The sequence below is a fragment of the Felis catus genome, chromosome A1, assembly GCF_018350175.1.
Source record: "Felis catus isolate Fca126 chromosome A1, F.catus_Fca126_mat1.0, whole genome shotgun sequence".
In the NCBI taxonomy this organism is placed as follows: Eukaryota; Metazoa; Chordata; class Mammalia; order Carnivora; family Felidae; genus Felis; species Felis catus.
This window is the reverse complement of record NC_058368.1, coordinates 121,489,434-121,513,382: the sequence shown is the minus strand read 5'-3', so window position 1 is coordinate 121,513,382 and position 23,949 is coordinate 121,489,434. Positions and strand designations below refer to the sequence as shown.

General features: G+C 36.2%; 1 protein-coding gene across 4 annotated transcripts in view; it reads right to left on the bottom strand.

Annotated features, from left to right (window-relative positions):
• RBM27 (RNA binding motif protein 27) overlaps positions 1–23,949 on the bottom strand; it is a 72,671-nt gene that overhangs the window by 34,718 nt on the left and 14,004 nt on the right. For 2 of the 4 annotated variants that reach the window (XM_023256343.2, XM_023256355.2), the window contains exons 2-8: positions 22,967–23,085; positions 18,955–19,079; positions 14,086–14,177; positions 13,225–13,418; positions 12,226–12,489; positions 9,780–10,067; positions 7,055–7,189 (exon numbers count right to left, since the gene is read on the bottom strand). In XM_023256343.2, coding sequence (XP_023112111.1) covers positions 7,055–7,189; positions 9,780–10,067; positions 12,226–12,489; positions 13,225–13,418; positions 14,086–14,177; positions 18,955–19,079; positions 22,967–23,085 — 1,217 coding nt within the window. The remainder of the gene's footprint in view (positions 1–7,054; positions 7,190–9,779; positions 10,068–12,225; positions 12,490–13,224; positions 13,419–14,085; positions 14,178–18,954; positions 19,080–22,966; positions 23,086–23,949) is intronic. The other 2 variants (XM_023256351.2, XM_023256363.2) reach the window with 1 other exon arrangement.

Sequence of the window (23,949 nt, the reverse complement as noted above, 5' to 3'; positions counted from 1 at the left end):
ACAAGATAAGTGAATTTAGAATTTCTTTTACACCTAATAAATTTCCTTAACAGTTATAAAATTCCAAAGATTTTTTTTTAACTTTTTTTTTTTAACATTTATTATTGAGAGACAGAGAGACACAGAGCATGAGCATGGGAGGGGCAGAGAGACACAGAATCCGAAGCAGGCTCCAGGCTCTGAGCTGCCGGCACAGAGCGCGGCGACGCAGGGCTCGAACTCACTCAAGATCATAACCTGAGCCGAAGTCAGGCGCTTAACTGACTGAGCCACCCATGTGCCCCTCCAAAAGATTTTTAGTACACTTTTAACAGAACAAACCACAATACAGCCACTTGATTTTATAGTAAACGTACAAGAGAAACAGATGTACTAAATTTTACTACCCTTCTCTTGCTACGTATGAATCGAAGGAGGTGACAAATCATACTGTACAGCAGACCACAAAACTGTGTGCTTAGCACCAATTCTTTCAAAATTTGCATTAAAAAAGAATCTTTTGATCACTACATTGCAAAAACAACCTAACATATCATCAACGAAATCTGAAAATAGTTGTAAGAATGACCTACTGAGCAGAATTTCCTGCAGAATGAAGGGGTGTGCTGAAGAGAAAAATGGGGAAGTACATTCTCAGTCCATACAACTAGTTTAAATTTTGGACACAGCACTCAATGTACCAAGTATACTTAACTAATAACTGTCTTAAAGTGAAATGAAAAGTTAAAGGCTAATCTGCACAATGTCTTCTTGTCAACATGAATGACAAAGAACATGCATTTAACTTTAGAAAGATGGTTGTTTATTCAAATGCAGTCTGATGTTCTTCAACAACCCTTAATGAAACAACAGGTCTAAGCAGTGATTACAAATGGCTGCTGAAACCATGAACAACTTTCAAAATGGATCAATCAGGATGAAAACACCTGTACACATTGATCAGCATTTACAATACAGAAAAGAAATATTATGTACATCATAAAATACTGTAGTAGGAAGTACATCAATAAAATATTCACGACAAAAACAAAAAACAAACAAATGTGAATCCAATGCCTCCAAATTTAGCCCCCAATTTATAGAAAACCCAGAAGATAGAAGAATGTGTTAAATGACACAAGGGGGTGTAATGTGCCAAGTCCAGAATGTGAAAACATTCTTCAGGACAAATGATCAGTTTCTTTAACAAATAAAGGTCAAGAAAAAACAAAACAGAGGTACGAGAAACTGTTATAGGTGTAAAGACTTAAGAAATACATCTTCTAAATATAATATGTAACCTTGTTTGGATCCAGCTTCAAATGAACCAGCTGTAAAAGGACACCTATGATACAATTTGGAAATATGAACACTGATGGCATATTTGACAACAGTAAACTTACAAATATTTTGGGAGTGTAATAAAGTACTGTGATTGTGTGTTCAATCCTTATCTTTCAAAGATATACAATGAAGTTTTTACAGATGAAATGTTACGTTTGGGGCTTGTTCTAAAATAATCAAGTCAGGGATGAGCTATACATGAAGCAAGATTAACTCCATATGTTGAGAAGCATTGAAGGCCACGAGTACCTGAAGATTCCTGCAGTATTTGCTTTCCTTCTTTGTGTATTTGAAATTTTCCATAAGTTTTCTTAAATGAAGTATGTTACAGTAACTGTGAAGGTGAGCTGATCACAACTTACATTCATTAATTTTAGTTCTGATCAGCACAGAGTGAATGGAGAATTTCAAAGTGCAAACACTCCAAGTTCATGCTCCTAAGTTTTTCATATATCTTATATGCCTGACAGCAAAATTTTCAGTTTTTAAAAATGAAGTTTAGTTATTTATTTTTAGAGAGAAAGAGTGAACAGGGGAGGAGCAGAGAGAAAGAAAAAGAATCCCAAGTAGGTTCTGTGCTATCAGTGCAGAGCCCAAAACAGGGCTTGAACCCACGAACCATGAGATCATGATCTGAGCCGAAATCAAGAATCAGACACAACCAACTGAACTCCCCAGGCACCCCCAAATTTTCACCTTCTTAATGTTAACTCTAGTCAGCTGAAGACAGTCTTTATTCAAATAGAATTTTTAGCTACTCTTTGTAATTTCCTGATTTTGTCTTTAAGAGTATTCCAAGGGAAAAAAAATCTTAAGCTTTAAACTAAAAGCTCAATTAGAAAACAAAAAAGCTACACCTTCCAATTATTGGCCATACTGATCATGTATCTTCAGTATTAGAATCCAAGGTCCCTGGCACACCATCTAAAGTTCCAGGGTCTAAATGATGTCTGGTACATAGTAGGAACTCAATAAAGAGTGACTTAAAGAAGCGATGAAAGTTTATTTATTAAAAGTATCCCAATGACAAGTATTTTGGATGAAAATCTGTATGCTGAAATGGACAATAAGATAATGAATGCAAGACAAAACAAAGTAAAACACAAGGGGAGAGATGCCCCAGACAACATTCAATGACTCTATCGGATATGAATAAATTTTCTAGACCTCAAAACCCAAGATTCTGCACAAAGAAACATTATTTATGCATTCCACAGAATTAAGTGCAGAATCTCAAGTTTAGTAGGTGTACAGGGCTTTAAATAATTTTACACAGTCGGTAACAGGAAATGTATTTTAAGAAAGATAATTTACATAAATTCATTTGGAGACTGACAACTGCCTTCAACCCAAAACATCAGTCTGTAGAATACAGGATGTTATATTCTACTATTACTCTTGCACACACTTGTTACACTGAGCTTAGCGATGAGAAAATGTATCTACCACATCTTCTTCAGAAAAACATAAAGAGACCAAATTTAAAGGAGAAAGGGGAATATACTTAAAACTGGTCCTGAAAACCAAAAAATTATACACTGAATTGGTTATTTCAAATTTGGAGAAAATGTCTTGAGTACCGCAGAGGACAGAGGTGATTTTAATGTGTGTTATGATATTGCTCTCTTTCCATACAATTCCGTCTATATTCCTTAAGTCATTTTCAGAGTATCTGTGACATTTTTAATGCAACAAAACAACATTTCAGAATTTCTTCTAAACTGTATCTATTTGACAACACCTTTTAAATAGCATTACCAGAAGCCATATATACCCTACCCAGTTATACAGTGAAGATAATTCCTTTTCTTTTAATATTCAATTGTCCTATTCCAAAACAAGTAATAACCACAGGCTGGATGTTTTATTTTTGACAGAATTAGTTCCTTTGTCACCTGTATTTCTGAGCCACTTTGTTCATCTAGTTACAATGGCAAAATATGCTATATTTTAAAAAACACATTTCTTTTCCACTATTAGATTAACTTGTTACAAGAATCATTTCTTACTCATCTGTATATTCCCAGTACCTAGCATTAGGGAAACTCCTCTATTTTTCCTTCCAAAACCCCAGATTTCATTTTTCTCTGTATGTCCTGGGTTTCTACGGACATAATTTTCACAAGTAAATACCATTTGATATGCTGTATTCCACTTATAAACATCTTCTGTGTTGTGAATTTTAACAACAACAAAATATCCGTAATTTATACCTTCCCAACTTGTTAAACTTTGAGAGCTCAAGTTCTCTAATACATTTTTTTACTTTGTTTGAAGTGAAGTTCTAATTTTTTGGGAAATTACTCATTACACTATTAAGAAAAATATACCTGAACAATTTGAAGGATTCAACTTATATCTAAAAGGAAATTAAAAAAAAAAAAAAGCTATTTTTAAAACAACTAAATACAAAAATATAAAAAACTTATGCCTAACAAACTACACCAAAAAATGTTTAACTGTTTACATTGTAATCAGAAACTTTCTCCTATGTTTTCAAATTTCCCTATGAATTTTAGAATCAAATTTTAACTTTTAAAAAAGGAAGAGAGTAGTTTGCATAGCACAAAGAGTTTTAAATTGTCTGATATGAATAATTCTGTAACTTTCAAGACATTTGTCTGCCAACCAAATCTCTTCAAGACACTGGTGCGTATACGGGACTATCCTCTAAAGCAGTATTTCACAAACGCCAAAAGGAAGCTATCACCTTTTACTGGTCTGAGACAAAATGAAGGGAAAAATTAATATTTCATAAAATGAAATATAAAAGGATTGTCCTTTATTCTGGTACTGTCTTTTTTTATAAATAAAAATGTAGTTTTTAAACAGAAATATTAAATTTTTCACATATAGTTTCTTAATGGGGGCAAACAAGAAGTTGCTAACTATACTGCTCCTCCAAATTTTCTTAAAAATGTTACCAGCTTCTGAAAAGCAGTTACTAATATATTAACAAAATATTCTTGCTTTTAAAGACAGAAAAATGGGGGCATCTGGGTGGCTCAATTGGTTAAGCATCCAACCTCAGCTCAGGTCATGATCTCACAGTTGGTGGGTTTGAGCCCCACATCGGGCTCTGTGCTAACAGCTCGGAACCTGGAACCTGGAACGTGGAACCTGGAGCCTGCTTCAGATTCTGTGTCTCCTCTCTCTCTCTGCCCCTCCCCTGCTCACTCCGTCTCTCAAAAATAAATAAATATTAAAAAAAAATTTTTAATAGAAAAATGGGGGTGTCTGGGTGGCTTAGTTGGTTAAGTATCCAACTCTTGATTTTGGCTCTGATCATGATCTCATGGTTATGAGATCAAGCCCTGCATCAGGCTCTGTGTTGACCCTGAAGCCTGCTAAAGATTATCTCCTTCTCTCTGTCCTTCTCTCCCCTTCACACTCTCAAAAAAACAAACAAAAAAAAACCACACAAAAACTTAAAAAATGGTGTTCAAGTAAAATGAGGTTAGATACCTTGTTCAACTTTGCTCTCAAGCATGTAGCACAATACCTGGCACATAGCAGGCATTCACCAAATACTTGCTCAATTAACAAACATCTAAGTCACTAAAATAAATGGTAACAGTCAGATTTTTATAAATTAAAATCAAAGTGGAATTTTTACAGTCACTATGTTAAATTTAACAATATTAAATGGTAATTGCCAGACTTAGAAAAAAAATCAAAAACAAAGAATTTTTATTGTGAGTCACAACACTAAATTTAACCCTAAGAAAACGTGCCATCTGCAATACACTCTCAGATAAATAATCTGTTTTTTGTACTTGTAAGTCCAAAAGCATTAACTAATAATGTTAAGAACTCAATTGGGGGAAATAAATGATACAGGACTGATAAATGCTGAAGCCAGGTAACAGATGTATATGGCAGTACATTATACTATCTTCTTTATTTTTACATTTAAAATTTGTCTAATTGAAAAACAAGAGAAGCAGTAAAACAAAGATGCACTAATTAGAAGACTATGAGAGGCTAAGATGTTCTGTTCTGAAAAAGCTCAGCTGAACATAAACTTAATATACATGAAAAGAAATCTAACAGGAGGCCTATGGACAATTATACGTCATTATGTAAGAAATGCTTTTTGGTCTTGTCGGAGTTTACAACAGACCAATAATGTTCCCCATGTACTTAGAAGATGTGGGGTTTGAAAGAAGAGGAGAGAGAGAGCACATTACTAGGAATGAAGACAGGAAAAGAAAGTTGAGTCAAGACAGGGACACAAGACAAGATATTAATGGCCTAACCAGAAGATGTATGTGAGAGCACAGTGAGATTACCTATTATATAAAAGAGAAGCTACAGGGAAGGGTTCATCTATAGTTTAGGAGAAAACTGTGGCCACTAAAGAGTTCTCATGTCGTGAACGGCTTTCTTAGGAAAACTAGCAGCACTATGTGGTGTGACTTAGGGGGAGTGAAACATAATGGGAGTCAAAAGAAGTACAGCAATAATCCAAATGTGAGGTGATTCAAGTGTGGATGAGGGCAAAAGCCACAGGAGGAATAGAGAGAAACAGATACTTCAAAGAAAAAGAGAAAGGATTTTTTTTACTAACTAGATATAAAAAAGCAAAGCAATGAGTCAATCATGTCAAGGTTTCAATTCTAGGTGACTAGATGGCTGTTATTTCAATTTATAAAGACAGGGATAGTGGAGGTAGAGACTTAAAGAGAAGATAATTATGTTTGATTTCAGAAAAGTTAAAATTTAAGCAGACAATAATAACTACAGTATAAAAACTAACCACCACATCTAGCTTACTAGATGCCAGGTACTATTTTAGATACTTTACATACATATATTCCTTTATGCCTCAAACGCTCTTAATGAGGTGAGTAATATTATTATTCCCATTTGACAGAAGAGAAAATTAAGATACAAAGAAGTTAAGTAACTTGTCCAAGGTCACAATGACAGAAAGTAATGGAACCAGGATTTAAACCTGGGCTTATTAATTACTTTGAATTGTCTCACCATGGTATGATAAAGACGAAAAAATGCCTGACAAACAGAACTGCATAAAAGATGAATTTATCGATAAAGTGACACAGCTCTGTAAAAATTAAAAACTCACAACCTGACATTTTTAACAACTAATTACATCACTTTTATGCTATTAGGGAAATTTTTTTAAAAACTTTAAATCAACTATAAATCAACTATAAACAACAAAGTCACCTAAGAAAAAAGAAAGAATTAGGACTGAAGAACAACATATTATAAACATAAATGTTATAAATATCCTAGCCATTAAATATTACAGTTCAAATGATGTTCGCTATCTTCACTCCAGCATACACGTTAAATAATTATTAGCCATATTTTATCTGACCTTTTGTATATTCTTAGAAGATAAGCCTTGTGCTTTGGAAATTCAATCAGAGGTACAATTTTTTAACAGAAGCTTCAAATAAATTTCCTTTAGAAGAGAATAAAGCTTCAAAAGAAATGTCCTTTAAGAGATATAAACGTTGCTACCTCCTCTACAGGAAACTTCTCCAGTACAGAAGGCCTTGCCCTTCTCCTCCATGAACACACAAGTTAATACACAACTAAAGAGCATAACCACATAGTAAACTTCCTTGTGAATACAAATATAATTTTTATATGGCACAGTCTGTAAGAAGAGAAACAAATTGTATTTTTTAAAAGGATAACACTGAAACTTAAGCTTTTCTACACCCTAGCAGTTTTAAGTCAAGCAGTATTTACTTACGTTCTGATACTGTATAAAGGAGGTTCTGGGGTAAAGGAGGAGGTAGTCTTGCTCCCACTGGCGCAAGATTGGGCACTGCACTTGTCCCAGGCTGGTCACGGTTGTTTATCAAGCTTGACTGTGTTATGGGTGGTCCTAAGAATTAAAGAAAAGAGAAGAGAAGAGAAAAGAAAAGGGAAAGAAAAGGAAAGAAAAAGTTAGAATACTAATGTTTCCTACCTAATAAAAATACTATGCTAGTACTAATTTGGGTAGTCATTATTAAACTACCTACTTTAGCTTAGAACAGAATAAAGGAATTCGATAAACACATGCTTCAACACTCTGAGTTGCAGTATTAATTAAGATGACATTTCAGTTCTAAAACAGACAAAACAACTCCAGGGTACAAAAAAACAGAATAGTTACCTCTGGAGAATGGGAGTGAAAAATGGCTGAGAAGTAACTTGAACAAACTTTCTGGGATGATGATAAAGTTCTACAGAACTCAAGTTCTACAACATCATGAACATGTTTAAATATACTGATTGTCTGCAACACAACAGGAAATGCATCAAAAATAATAATGGGCTGGGGCGCCTGGGTGGCTCACTCAGGCGTCCCAACTCTTGATTTCAGCTCAGGTAATGATCCCATGGTTTGTGAGATCAAGCCATGCTTGGGATTCTCTCTCCTTTTCTTTCTGCCCCTTCCCCAAGTGTGCTCTAAGGAACATATAAAACATGCATGCTCTAAGGAACATATAAAAATAATAATGGAAAAGATAGAAAGATACATGACGAGAGAAATATAGTAAAATATTCATCAGGAACCTAGATGGTGAGTATATAGGTATTCAGTGTATAATTCTTTCAACTTTTCAGTTTGCTTGAAATTTTTCATAGCAACATGGAAAAAATGACATTCTTGGATTTCACTATTAAACAGAAATGTTCCCACATATCACATCTTTTATTGTGAGAATTTCTATGTATTAAGATGTCTTTATATCTGGGGAATAAAATCTCAACTTGAGCTTCACAATTATGCCATATAATTGACAATACTAAATCTGTGTATTAAATGTCTCCAAATCTTTACCAACATTAATGAAATGTGTTCTTTTTTAATTCCTTTTTTTTTTTAATGTTTATTTTTGAGAGAGAGAGTGCAAGTGGGTGAGAAGCAGAGAGAGAGGGAGACAAAGGATCCAAAGCAGGCTCTGCATTGACAGCAGTGAGCCCAATGTCAGGTCAAACTCACAAACTGTGAGATTGTGACCTGAGTTGAAGATGGACACTCAACTTACGGAGCCACCCAGGTGCCCCATGAAATGTGTTCTATAAAGAATACTACTGCAGGAAAGCTAGGTGATTGGTACATGGGTTCATGCTAAACTATTTTTGTCACTTCCTTGTGAGTCTACAATATTTTCAAAAATAAAGAGTTTAAAAAAAGAAAGCTGAAAAAGTACTGCTTAATAAACTGAATGGCAATCATTTTTTAAAATAACAATTTGCGGGGCGCCTGGGTGGCTCAGTCGGGCGTCTGACTTCAGTCCAGGTCATGATCTCGCGGTTTGTGGGTTCAAGCCCCGCATTGGGCTCTGTGCTGTCAATTCAGAGCCTGGAGCTTGCTTTGGATTGTGTCTCCCTCTCTCTCTGCCCCTCCCCCACTCACTCTCTGTCTCTCAAAAAATGAATAAACATTAAAAAAATTTTTTTAACAATTTGCCATCTCTTAACAATTGTTAATGTCTCCACATAGATATTTTGTTCTATCTTTGCACACATGTAAACTATTCACCAGTTTTTTCTAATTACCAAAAAAAAAAAAAAAAAACAAAACAAAACAAAAAGGACTTTAGTCTTGCTTCTCTTTTTGCTAAACTATCAACTGTTAAGAATTTTTAAATGATCACTTAAAAAAATTTTGTGCTTGGGGTGCCTGGGTGGCTCAGTCAGTTAAGTATCCCACTTCAGTGCATTTCATGATCTCACAGTTCTCAGGTTCGAGCCACACATCGGCCTCTGCGCTGACAGCTCAGAGCCCAGAGCCTGCTTCGTATTCTGTGTCTCCCTCTCTCTACCCCTCCCCGCTTGTGCTTGCTCTCTCTTTCTCAAATAAACGTCAACATAAATAAAAACATTTCGTACTCCATTTTGGTGGATGTGATAAGAACATACAGTTCACTAAAAAATAAAGTAAAATAAACAATAAACAATCCTTATCAGTAAAGAGACTCATACTAAAGTACATGCTAGTGAAATGATAAGACTTTTGGAATTTTACTCCAGCAAAAATGAGCCAAAAAGCGCACACACTAGGGTGGGGCAGCGGCGGGGGAGTGGGAGCAAGGTGGAGGAAATAAGACAAAAACAGGTGAGTACTGATAATCACTGAAGTTGGAAGATCGTGCATGTGGTACACATATTATTATTCTACCATATTTGAAAATTTCCATAAAAGACTTTAAAAATTATTTTAATATTCTAGAACAGATTTTAAGACTAGGAAATTTCATTAACCAAGTGGCATGTTCTTTTTTCTGACATCTTCAAACCACTGGGATTTCTCAAGCTGTTGTCAACTAAGCAAGATTTTGACTCCTAAGATTTTTTGAAGGTATCTATTCTTAATCTATCTTTCAAAAACTTTAAATCTAGTGTCAAGTTAGCTAAGAGATGGGTTCTTCTAAATACAATTCTTTGCTAAAGAAAGAAATATTCAATGAACATATACTTACTTGGTATGGGAAGCACAACAGATGGTGGAGGCTGGCCATGTCCCTGGGGAACAGGAAGTCTCATGCTATGTCCAGGACCTGGACCTGGACCCGGGCCGGGGCCGGGGCCTGGTCCTGGGCCTGGTCCTGGCATCGGAGGCATTAACATTCCAGGAGGTGGTGGAGGAGGAAGCCCAGGGGGAGGTGGAGGGAAAGGAATCATGCTTGGCAGAGCGACTTCATCAACAACCAGGGGATCATTTCCATGATCAAACTGACAAAGGTCACCAAGTACACAAAATCCTCTTTCTGTAAGAACAGAAGAACAATCTTATTACAATCTATTTAGAGTTCAGAAAACAAATAAAACAAGATCCTGAAAAGCCTACCTATCTGATTTACAAAGTATTTTTTCTCCAAGGAATTTAAAGTCTTCTTAGTGTTACTCTGTTAATCATCACATATCACTGAGGTAGGGCCAGATGTACTCTCTACTTTCTGAGACTACGCTTTGTTGAGATAGTAAGTAACAGGGTCCAAAACAGGCTACTAGCCACTATCAGATTAACCTATTCGCCATTAAGCTTTTGTAATAAAAATTCAGACTCAGGGTGCCTGGCTGGCTCAGTCCATAGAGCATGCTACTCTTGATCTTGGGGTCATGAGTTTGAGTCTCACACTGGTTGTAGAGATTACTTTAAGGAAATAATAAAAAAAAAAAATTCGGATTCAAAACAGCAAAGGCAGGGTACAGCAGGTAAAGGACTTAACTAGACAATCTAATTTCAACTATCTATTTTCATGGTATTATTCTAAATTCTACATTCTTGCCATATGTACAGTTTGAAACTTTAGTTTAAAATATTAAAGTGGAAGGGGTGCCTGGCTGACTCAGTTGGTGGAGCATGTGACTCTTGATCTCAGGGTTGTAAATACAATTCCCATGTTGGGTGGAGAAATTACTTTAAAATAAATGTAAAAAGAAAAAAAAAAAGGAAGAAAAAAAACCATTCAATTTACTAGGTTATTCACTGCAGCATTGTTCATAATAACAAAACGTTAGAAACACCCCAAAAGCACATTAACATCAAATTAAGTTAAACATGTTTTTCTACATATAGAATACTAAAACACCTCAAAAAAGCATTAAGGAAGCTCTAATATAGGACAACTGCCAGCAAATACTACTCTGTGAAAAAAAATACATGCAGAAGAATGTGAATAGTATACTAGCATTTATGTAAAATAGAAAACGGGAGAACGTACATATTTATGTACACATTCAGACTATGTTTGGAAAGATACATAAGAAATTAATAGCACTGGGGTGCCTGGGTGGCTTGGTCGGTTAAGCACCTGACTCTGGATTTCAGCTCAGGTCATGATCTCACAGTTCATGAATTCAAGCCCTTCATCGGGCTCTGCACCAACTGCTTCGGATTCTCTTCTTCTATCTCTGTCCTCCCCTGCCTTCTCTCTCTCTCTCTCTCAAAATAAGCAAACTTAAAAAACAAATATATAAGTAAATAAATAAATAAATAACATTAAATTGGCCTTAAGAGAACTCTGTGGCTGGGAGACCAGGGTGAGAATGAGATAATGCCTGAATTATTATTTGATTCTATTTCCCACTTAAAAATAAATAAAATGTTGGGGCGCCTGGGTGGCTCAGTCGGTTGAGCCTCCGACTTTGGCTCAGGTCATGATCTCACAGTTCGTGAGTTCGAGCCCTGTGCTGGGCTCTGTGCTGACAGCTCAGAGACTGGAGCCTGCTTCGGATTCTGTATCTCGCTCTCTCTCTGACCCTCCCCTGTTTGTGCTCTCTGTCTCAAAAATAAATAAACATTAAAAACAATAATAATAAAATAAAATAAATGTAAAAATATATATTCTATATTTACAGGAAGCATGTTAATAATGTCTGTGATTTGCTTCAAATAATACAGGTCCAGAAGAAGCAGTAGAAAAGCACAGATGAAAACAAAATTGCCCAGGAGCTACTAACTGCTGATGCGAAATCACGGATACACTAGGGTTAATTACATTGTTCTGTCAACATTAATATTAAATATTTCCATAATAAAAAATTAAAATACATACACACCTAAATACATACATACATTCAAATGTAAAGTCAGCATATTAAAATTTTAACTAAGTTATAATGCTTAACAAATTGCCACCACCAAACACTACACAAATAAATTACAATTCCTAGTGTCTACCAAATTTTGTGGTATACTGTCTGAAGTAACAACAACAACAAAGAAACGAATGGATGACATGTGAACACCCTCTTAACCAGAACCAAACTATTAAATCAAAAAAGCAAATAAGCATATACGAAAAGAGATTTTCCTCCTCATCCATCCCTTTTAACAAAAATCTGGATTAAAATGAAAAGGTCTGTAATATTCACATTTGCTTTACTAGCACTTTGAGGTACAATCTAAAGGACAATTTTTACCATCATAATCTCTGCATCGCCTCTTTGGTGGTGGGTTTCGACCAAAAGAATTGGAAGAGCTATGATTGTTATAGTAATTAGACCAACTCTCCGTTGTGTTTTCAGAGTGGTGCGCAGGTGCAATCACAGTAACAGTGCTGGGAATAGACTGTGCCCCAGAGGAGTACTGCTCAGAAGAGCTCGGAGGTGGTGCAGACACAGGCACATAGGAACTCTCCAAGTCGTTCCTTTCACTCTTGAACTTTGATCTTTCCCTGTGCTCTGCTTTAGAAACAAAGTAAAAACAAGAAACAACCAAGATTAGACATTTATTTTCTCAACCTATGATTCCTTTTTTCACAGAACAGGGAAAAAGAGAACACTGCAGTAAACTTACTGAGCTATCCGTATTTCAAAGTGTTCTCATTATTAATATATCCTAAAAGCAGGAGCATCAACAACGTGATGTATCTTGACAAGAGCTTATGTAAAATCATCTTTTATAACATCAACATCAGTACATAATGAAGAAAGACCAGCTTCACCACTGAGAGTTAATAAGAAAGCTACCTAAGAAGTGACTTCCAAGAACTGACTTCATCCTGGTAATGAGTGGTTGGGATCCCAGTTAGTTATCTACCTACATTTTTTATTTTTAATTTTAGAAACTCTAGGCAATCTTAAAGCAAATCAATTATTTTTAGTCAGAGGGTGGGGGAAGGAGCAGGTAATCCTCTTCCTCCAATGATAGCCTTGTTGATGAAATGACATTAGTTTCAATTATACAAAATGACTTTAAGCCTAGACATGTACCATGATATACTCATCAACAGCTTCTTTTTAGTCAAACTCAGCCCTGTCTCTGTAACAAAATCAGTATTAGATTTTTTGAGACATTTCTAGATTTTATATCACTCAGACACGTTAAAGGTAATGTGCCTTGAAGGGAAGTTCTGGTACAGTTATGATAAAGGAAAATAAGCAATATAGAGTTTTTAGGGGGAAGCCTCATCTACTCACCAACATTCCTACTTGGATCCCGGTCTTTGCTGCGCCCTCTACTTCGGCTTCGGCTTCGACTCAGGCCTCGGCTCTTACTCCGGCTCTTACTCCTGCCTCTTCTCCAGTCATATTTCTCACGGTACAATTCATTCCGCTCGTAGTACCGGTCATAGTCTCTCCACTTGCCATCTTCCCTTTTTTTCTCACGTGTCCTATAATGCACAGATATAAAAGCCATATATACACTAGAGAAACCAAGTAAGCAAACGAATCAGGAGTATGAAATACCCTCCCTTATTCATCAAAACTCGTAATGTCTTGCTTTTTTAGAAAGCCATAAAGCCACAGCACAACTCCTCTGATCCATTATATAATAAGAAAAAACATTCCCTCAAGTATACTGGGTGGGGAGAAATGAAAGAGGTGAATCCAAAGTATGGGGAGGGGTAGGGGAAAAAAAGAAATTTACAAGTAGGAAAGAAAAAAAGGCTGCAATAAAGTTTTCCTAAACAAAAGACTAATTTCTGGATGGCAGGCTGATGATTCAACATATAAACTGAACTATTTGTAATATAAAATACAATGGATGATTTTAATAGTGAGCACCCCTAACCAAATGGAACATTTCATTAATATCCTCTAAGGAGACTACTCCCACCCCTGTGCTCTTGGGGAAAGCACATAATGATGACTGTTTATAAAAGGAAGAGAAAATATGACAAAGACAAAAAACAGAATGGAAGGAAGGTACCATTCACTTTCTTTAATCAGTTTAGAGAGAGAGGGATCAGTACATATGTTAAAAATCCTGTTAATGCCCCTACAAAGTAACTGAAAAGTGAATTATGAGTGTCTTCCTAACTACATACAAACACAAACCTTCGTTCACTAGATTCTGAACGAGTCTTCTGGGGACTAGGATACTTCTTTTTTCTGCCATCTCGTTCTTCCTCTGCCGGCTCCTGAAATACCTACATGAAAGCATTCATTAGAAAGATCAGTCCTTCTACTAATTACGAAACACATCCACCTGATAATCTTTCTAACGAAAGAGAGGACACAAATACACTGAAATACTGAAGTCAAGAGGCTCCTGGGCGGCTCAGTCAGTTGAGTGTCCAACTCTTGATTCAGCTCAGGTCATGGTCTCAAGGTTTGTGGGTTCAAGACATGCATCAGCGTGGAGACTTGTTGGGATTCTCTCCCTCTCTCCCTCTTCCCCTCCCCTGCTCGCTGTCTCATGCTCTCTCTCAAAATAAATAAACTTTTTAAAAAAAGACGAAAGAAAGAAATACTGGAGGCAAATCACATCTAAAAAAGTTTGGCAACGGGGGGAGTAAAAAAGATGCTGAAATTATTTTAACAGTAATACACTAATTTTTAAATGTTAGTTTAAGGTAGAGAATGGAAGTGCAGGAGGGAAACAGCAATTAGTCCCTCACAATTAAACCGCAGAAACAGCAATTCTGCATTTCTAAGTATCATATGCAAAATGGTTCCTGTGTTCCTAATTATAAAATATACTCATAATTTGAGGGCTGTAGATTTATTTCATAGAAAATGTTTCAAGAAAAAATGGTAAAGTAAATAAGTGCCATAAACTACACATTTCATGAGATTTACAGGAAAATGATATTGGAATTAATGGAAATATTGTCTTATTTTTTTATTTTTATTTTTTAATGTTTATTTTTGAGACAGAGACAGAGAGAGAGAGTGAGTGAGCAGGGGAGGGGCAGAGAGAGAGGGAGACAAAGAATGTGAAGGAGGGTCTAGGACGTGAGCTGTCAGCAGAGTGTCCAGTGTGGGGCTCGAACCCATGAGCTGTGAGATCATGACCTGAGCCAATGTCAGGCATTTAAATGACTGAGCCACCAGGGGCCCCAAGAAATACTGTCTTCTTTTTAAAGCCTAACAGTTAAGACTGACCAGAAATAACTTGTGATTTTATTTTGTTTTTAAGATTAATCTCAAAACAAATATATAGCCTTTACTAGAGAAAGGTGAAATAAAGTCATTTGCCTTAGAGCTAAAACAAAGGTCCATCTAATGGAGAAGCTCACTTAACAAATAGGAGGTCAGTGAATGGAACAGATGAGAAGAATTTAATAAAACTCAGGCAACATAAAATGGTAGCCACAATATGGCAACCATATGGCGCTGGCTAAAATACCACACATTTGTTAAGACTATATTTAAAAATCATTCTCTTTACCTATTTACAGGAAATACAGACTATATATGTTACTCCCCTGGGATGCAATCAGCAAATCCAGATGGCAAAAACTCTACAGAGCAAAAGACTGAGTTCCTTCAACAACATAAAATTTAGGGAGAAAAAAGTGGGGAGGAAAAGAAGAATGAGAGAGACATACAGGTAGGTATAAAGGGGGGATTTAAAGATTAAAATAAACTTAAAAGACATCAACTCGGAAGATCTTTTTCCTTTTCTGTATTTTGCAACAATTTTCTTGATGAACATGTATTAATTCCTAATGGAAAAAACTATTATTAAAGAGTTGAAAGATCCAAGAGAAATAAAAACATAAGGCCACCCAAAAACTTGGGACATGAATGTTCAGAGCAACATTATTCAGAACAACAAAAAAGCATTAACAACTTGTCTATCAACCCAAATATCCATCAACTCGTACGTGGATAAAGAAAATGTGGTACATTCCCAAAATGGAATATTATTCAGCCATAAAAAATGAATACATGATAAAACCTACATGAACCCTGAAAGCATCCTGCTAAATGAATGTTAGTCACAAAAGACTACAAATTATATAATTCTATTTATATGAAATATTCAGAACAGCCAAATCCATAGAGAAATAAGTAGATTAGTGGCTGCCTAAAAGAGGGGTGGGGATTGGGAAAGAAGGGCTGGTGGGTGATAGATTAATGAGTACAGGGTTTCATTTTTGGATAATGAAAATGATTTAAAATGGAGCATACTAGTGATGGCTGCACAATTCTGAATACGATAAAAACCATCACATTTGTACACTGTGAGTAGGGGAATTGTATGGTAGGGGAGTTGTATTTCAATAAAGCTATTTTAAAAAAGTCAGAGGGTGGGGTGCCTAGGTGGCTCAGTCGGTTAAGCGTCCAACTTTGGCTCAGGTCATGATCTCACGGTCCGTGAGTTCGAGCCCTGCATCAGGCTCTGTGCTGACAGTTCAGAGCCTGGAGCCTGCTTCAGATTCTGTGTCTCCCTCTCTCTCTGCCCCTCCCCTGTTCATGCTCTGTCTCTCTCTGTCTCAAAAATAAAACATTAAAAAAAATTTTTTTAATAAATAAATAAATAAATAAGTCAGAGGGCATACACAATGCCCTTTTCCTTTAAAGAAAAAAGTTAAAATGGCCAGTCCTTAGATGGATCTGCAACTCTCTACACTGCTCAGAGAAAGTGCATCAACCTAGCACAGACCAGAAGTATGTGCTACCTCCAACCCCTTCCTTTCCACATCGTGTAGAAGAGTTAGGATAAACTACTTTAGTTATACACTAGCTCAATAAGCTGTTATTTGTGTAGTGATGACAATTAAATTGTGTATAAAATCTTAGAATACAAGAGAAATACCACATGATGTTATCTGTGGAGTTGTTACATGCAGAAGCTGATACCCATTTTTCACAATTCTCGAAATTAGAACTTAGTATGATACAAAATGAAACAGTGCAACAATTTGTTTTTTTTTAAACTGTTCTTTAATAACTCAAAATAATGAATTTTTCACTTATGTTCAAACCTGCTATCTTTCAAACAGATACTTCTAGTCCACTAAACTTCAAAGACTGTAGAAAAGGACAAATGGTGCAAAAATTGTAACTTATTTTAAAAGATTTAACCTGTACACATAGACCAAAATTTATACACAATCAAGTACAGCAGACAAGTTTCTTACTATTTCCATTACTTGAAGTAACATACTGAGAGTGTCTCCTATTTTAAAAAGATTTTATGAAACAATTATAGTGCATGAGCCAAAAACGAAAATGTGACAGTGGTTTCAACTGATTGTAAGTATAGCCACGTTTTGTTGTTGTTTTGTTTTTTAAGTTTGTTTATTTATTTTGAAAGAGAGAGAGAGAGAGCGCACGTGCACACGAGCAGGGGAGGGGAAGAGGCAAGGGGAGAGAGAGAGAATCCAAGCAGGCTCCACACTGTCAGCACTGAGCCTGATGCAGGGCTCAAACCCACAAACCATGAGATCATGACCTGAGCCAGTCAAGAGCTGGATGGACGTTCAAGCAACTAAGCCAACCAGGAGCCCCTTGTTTTCTTTTAATGATGGATTGATTCAATCAGCCTAGCATTTAAAAATGGAGCAGAGAGGACAACTAAATGCAATACTTGCTTCTTAGATTGAATCATGTACTGAAAGAGAAAAAAAACTGTTAAAAAAGGCGGGGGAGGACATTGAAAAAAAAGGGGGGTGGTGGTACATTGTTGGGACAATGCATAAAATTGAAATACAAACAGGATTAAAGAATTTTGTCAAGTACTGAAAATGAGAATAACGAACATCGTTATTCTTATGAAGTACACAGAATGCCATGGGATCATAAGGTATCTAACTTACTCCTAGATTCAGAGCATGATAGTTCTGGGTGTGGATATATAAAGAGAGCATATGGGACAAATCTTCAATAGGTGAATAAAGATAGATGGTATGCAGATGTTTTAGGTACTATTCTTATAATTTTCATGTAAACTTAAAATTATTCCCAAATAAAAAGTTTATTAAACAATTATAATAAAAACAAAAGTTGATAAATATTTCTGGATCATAACCAACGTTCATGTGCCAGGTAGCTAAGATGTGTGTATATATAAAAATCTCATTTAATCCTCAATGAGATAAGTATTACTATGATCATTATCCTGATGTGAAAATGAAGCAAGTAATTTATTTTAGAGCTATCATTTTAACTCATGCAGCCTGATTCTAGAACCCATAATCTTATAATACTGTGTTATCTGTACATAAAAAGATTCACAAATGGGGGCGCCTGACAGGTTCATTCGATAGAAGACATGACTCTTAATCTCAGGGTTGTGAGTTCAAGCCCCACACTGGGTTTTTGAAAGAAAAGAAAAAAGAAAAGGAAAGGAAAGGAAAGGAAAGGAAAGGAAAGGAAAGGAAAGGAAAGGAAAGGAAAGGAAAGAAAAGAAGGAAGGAAGAAAGAAAATGGAAAAGAAAGGAGGAATTACAAATCAACTCTGTAAAAAGTTTCCCCTTAGTTCAAACAAGAACATTACCTTATATAATCATGCTTTTAAACTCCAACCATTGTAAAAACATTTTTTTCTTTCATATGTTAGCATTATAACTATTTATTTGTAACTACCTTAACCATAAAAAATATTCTGTGGTTAAAAAAGAGAAAATGGTTGGTCTATAATATGAAAATGTGTCACTTCATCATTTTTCTTGAGCTTTCATCTCACTTTTAGTCAAACCGCTACATGTAACCAAGTTTTGTCTTTCTAAAATCACTAAGATTTCTCTGAATTTCTCAATATTCCTAAAATATTTCTTGGAACACTAAATAACATTTCCAGTCCAAAAAACTAAGAAGTTAACTAAGAAGCCCTGATAAAGAATCTGTAACATGCCAAACACAGAAAAGTCAATCAAGAGATAATTATTTTTAAAGAGGTCAACTTCCAACTAAGAATGATACTAGGAATAGGATCTAAAAAGCCCCCAAAAGCAAAAGAAAACTTTACATTACCTCTTCTTTAATTTCTTCTTTTTCTTGGACTGGTGGTTTTGGCTCAGGCTTAACTGGTTCCAAAGGTGGAAGGTAGTTCTTGGTATAGAGACTTTCAAACAGTTTATCCACAAAACCTGAAGTTTCTAAGGAGAAGAAACAGTATTTAAATATTGCACAAACAATAACTGAAGACTGACAACACGCTCCTCGGCAAAGCTGAGGAAAACAGAACACCTTCCACACTGGCAGTGGAATCAAAACTAAGTCTGTCTATACTTTATGAGGGAGATTCCCATGTTTGGGTTTTTAAATCCTTTGTACGTTCTTGCTTATGTACAAAATGATGTATATGCAACACTGAGTACAAAATAGTAAAATGCTGGAAAAAGAACAATTTTCATGAATAAGAGACTAGTTAAATAAAGTATGTCACAACCATACAACAGAATACACAGAGCTCTAAAGAGAATGAATATGGATAACATCACATCTCAAAGACACAAACTAAATATTTGTATCTGTTTATATATGCATAAAAAAACTCTGAAAGGACACAGACAAAAAATGACAAGGTTGTCTACTGGAAGCGGGAAGGGAACAAACGAAAAACAAGTGAGACAGACTTTTCATGATATTTTTCAAGATACATACCTTTAATTGCTGGATTAAATGTACTGTCTATTCAAAAATTTCATTATAAACATTTTAAAATCACTTGGAAAAATAAAGTTTGGTATGAGAATGATATGAAAATATCTTGTTGTGTTTTACTTAAAAGCTACTGTATTTTGTAACTTTTTCAGATTAACTGAATGGGGGAAACAGATGAATTTATTAAAAACTACAGGGTGTATTTAAAATATAGCACAGAATCTACTTACACTGTAATTATACATTTTATATAAATAGCTATTTCTAAAATGCAAAATGAGTTTTTCTTCAGAAAAGTATGTTTTCAAAAAACTTTATGGTATTAATTTGTGTAGTAAGCATTTTCTGTGATTATAGAACTGTTAGGCCTTGTTAACTGTTACACCTAACTTTAAAACAATAAATTGATCAGACCCTTCAAAACTCTTCATAATCAAGACTCTCTTCATATGCTTCTGTACTTCTTAAAACATTTTTTAAAACATGTATCACTTTTGTAATTTAAAAGACCTATAATACAAGGTGCATAGGTGGCTCAGTCAGTTAAGTGTCCAACTCTTGATTTTGGTTCAGGTCATGATCCCATGGTCCTGGGATCAAGACCCGTGTCAAGCTCTGCAATGAGCGTAGAGTCTGCTTGAGTGTCTGTCTCTCTCTCTCTCTCTCTCTCTCTCTCTCTCCCCCCCCCCCCGCTCCTTCCCCATTTGCATCTTCCCTCTCTCTCTCTCTCTCTCTCTCTCTCTCTCTCTCTCTCTCTCAAAAAATTGAAAAAATAAAAGACCTATAACCCAATGAAGAACTGTGGGGTACCTGACTGACTGGCTGTGTCAGAAGAATATGTAGCTCTTGATCTCAAGGTCATGAGTTCCAGCCCCACACTGGGTCCAGAGATTTCTTAAATAAACAAACTTACAAAGAAAAAGAGGGTCACCTGGGTGGCTCAGTCAGTTAAGTGCCAACTCTTGAATTCGGCTCAAGTCATGAACTCACAGTTTGTGAGACAGAGATATAGAACCCCGCATCAGGCTCTGTGTCAAGTGCACAGGGTCTGCTTGTGATTCTCTCTCTACCACACTCTCTGCCCCTACCCAGCCCATGCATACACACATGCCTCGCTCTCTGTCTCAAAAAACAAACATCTAAAACATAATTATAGGGGTGCCTGGGTGGCTCAGTTGGTTGGGCGTCCAACTTCAGCTCAGGTCATGATCTCGCAGTCCATGAGTTCGAGTCCCATGTCAGGCTCTATGCTGACAGCTCTGAGCCTGGAGCCTGCTTTGGATTCTGTGTCTCCCTCCCTCTGCCCCTTACCTGCTCACACTCTGTCTCTCTGTCTCAAAAGTAAACATACATACATAAATAAAAATTAAAAACATAAAAATCAGTTCCTAAGTCACATTAGCCCCATTTCAAGCGCTCAAAAGCTGCTAGGAGCTACTGAATTAGAAAAGGAAGATAGAGACTATACTCATCAGTGTACAAAGTTCTACTAGACCATGCTAGTCTACAAAGACATATACGAAGGTAACTGATTTTATCTCTGGTGGCAAATTTATGGCTATTAATTTTCTTCTCTTTTAAAGAATGTTTTATAAGGGCTCCTGGGTGGCTCAGTTGGTTGGGCATCTAACTCCTGATTTCAGCCCAGGTCATTATCTGACAGTTTGCAGCCTCAAGTCTCTCCTCAGCTCTGCACTGATAGAATGGAGCTTGCTTAAGATTCTCTCTCTCCCTCTCCCTGTCCCTCTCCAGCTCACATGCATGTTCTCTGTCTCTCTCTCTCCCTCTTTCAAGATAAATAAACTTAAAAAAAAAAAAGTTTTTAGGGGCACCTGAGTGGCTCAGGTGGTTAAGGGTCTGACTTCAGCTGAGGTCATGATCTCACAGTTCGTGGGTTCAAGCCTGTTTCCGATTCTGTCTTCCTCTCTCTGCTCTTTCCCCATTTGTGCACATGCACTAGCACTCTCTCTCTCAAAAATAAATATTAAAAAAAAAGTTTTTATGATTCTTCTTGTGTACTGTTTTTTTAAAAAGTTACTAAAAATCTATAAAGCTTTTACAACAAATTCTTAAATGTATATTTAAATATACATTTGCCTCTTACCCCAATGTCTTCACTACATTTATTTTTTACTATTCTCATGGCTCTGTGTGTCACATGACTCTTCTAATTTCATCACATGTAAACTAAGTAAAACAAATGAATACATTTAGAAAATACTCCTTTACAAAAAAAGAAAACAAATACTCACCTGTACTGGGGAGGAATTCTAGAAGTATTATGTTTTTTGTGTATTAAAAAAAAAAAAGCCTTAAAATCCACCAAAAAAATATGTAATCCTGTTTTCCAAGTGAGAAGCCAATATTTACTATCTTTTATTTCTCTGTAGACACTTCAGTTGAAGGTTATCTTCTCACAGCAATAGCTAGATCAACCAACGTGTGCATTATCCACATTCCTTTCATCCATTCAACAACATTTACTGGATGCCTTCTATGTGCCAAGCATTATAGGTTCCAAGTCACCACTCTCAACAAAGGGAAAGACAAAAAGTAGGGGGAGGGGAAAAGACACACACACATATAAACATGCAAATAAACATATAACATGACAAAAAGTGACAAGTACGAGGAGAAACAAAATGAAGCAAGGGTGGGAAAAGGAAAGGGTGATTAGGGGCGTGAGGTAGAATATACTGTACATAGAACACTCAGGGGAAACATTTGAGGTAACATTTGAGGAGAAACCAGAAACCATAGAGAAGAAACCATTTCAAGCAAGGGTAAAACAAGTTCAAAATCCCTGATGTGGGAACATGTTTGCCATACTGAAAAAAAAAGGCAAGGGGGTCAAGGTGGCTAGACTGGAACAAGTGAGAGCGAGTGGTAGGAGATGAGGTCAGAGAATAAGCAGGGGAGCACTCCAGGACGCTATGCAGGTCATGGAAAGGACTTTGGTAAGATAGGAAGTTGGAGGCACAAAGTAAAGAGGATCATGCCCATCTCTTCCTGGACAGCAAAAAGCTCCAGCCAAGAGGGAAAAAAACATAGCTTCATAGTCCTAATAAACAGTAAGCATAAATAGTTTCATCATCCTTAAACTGTTATCCCCAACCATCAACTAGATTCTGTCACAAGCCAAAGAGGATCCATTCACCTAAAAAGCAAATGCTCCAATATAGGAAAGAAGCAGAGAAAGAAAAGGGGTAAAAACAGTTCTTCCAAAATACATGATAAATAATTAACAGGAATCTGTATATTCAAATGTTTAAAGGGCAATGACTGATGTCTTTCCTTCCAAGTTTTTATCTCCAAGATTTTATCAGAAAGTTTTAAATTCACATTCTTAAATATGTGGCTGAAAGGCCACAATAATTACCTTTTTGTAAAAACACGTCAAGTTGATCAGCACAAAAGGCTTTCAATTCTTTCTCAGGTTTGTCCTTCTTGACCAGTGCTACAACATAGTTGGCTAAGGCTGAAGGGTCAGCATCACATCTAGACAGACAAAGAGAAAACAAAAATGTTTTAACTTTTTTTTTTAAACAGCAATGTCATTAATGAAGTCACCACTATTTTGGAAAGCTAAAGGTCAACAACTTTATTTCAAATAAAGTGACTGCGAATAAGTTAAATAAATAAATAAATAAATACTGACTGCAAACAAAGACGATTTTTATAACAAACAGCATACACACAGTGCAAGCAAGATTTTCCTTTTATGCTTATTTTTATAAAATTGTCTATTTTCAATGTTCTAATTATACCCAGAATTTTGGACCAAATCTACATTGATTTGCATCTCTCAATGGAAACAAGGAAAGGATGGCAACGAACCCGAGTTGCAGTGCTGTAGAAGCACTGTTCATATCTTCAGGAACTATCTGTTCCATGTGACCGTGAGGAAGAACCAGGGGAAGTGATGGGACACCTTTCCTCATTCCCTATAACCCCAGGCACCAGCATCCAAAAATAGCAATCAATTCCACTGATAATCTTCTCGGTCTCTTGAAGATCTATTGTTTTTTTTAATGTTTTCTAACATTTATTCATTTTTGAGATACAGAGAGAACAGAGCGTGAGCTGGGGAGGTGCAGAGAGAGAGGGAGACAGAATCCAAAGCAGGCTCCAGGCTCCCAGCTGTCAGCACAGAGCCCGACATGGGGCTGGAACACACTGACCGCGAGATCATGACCTCAGCGGAAGTCAGATGCTGAACCGACTGAGCCACCCAGGCACCCCAAAAGATCTCTTTAAAAAACGAGAACACAAGAAGGTTGACACCATAAATATTACTGGCAAACACTCTAGCAGCTCTAAGCAAGAAAGAAAAGATCTGGGAGCTAAAACAGAAAGGATAAG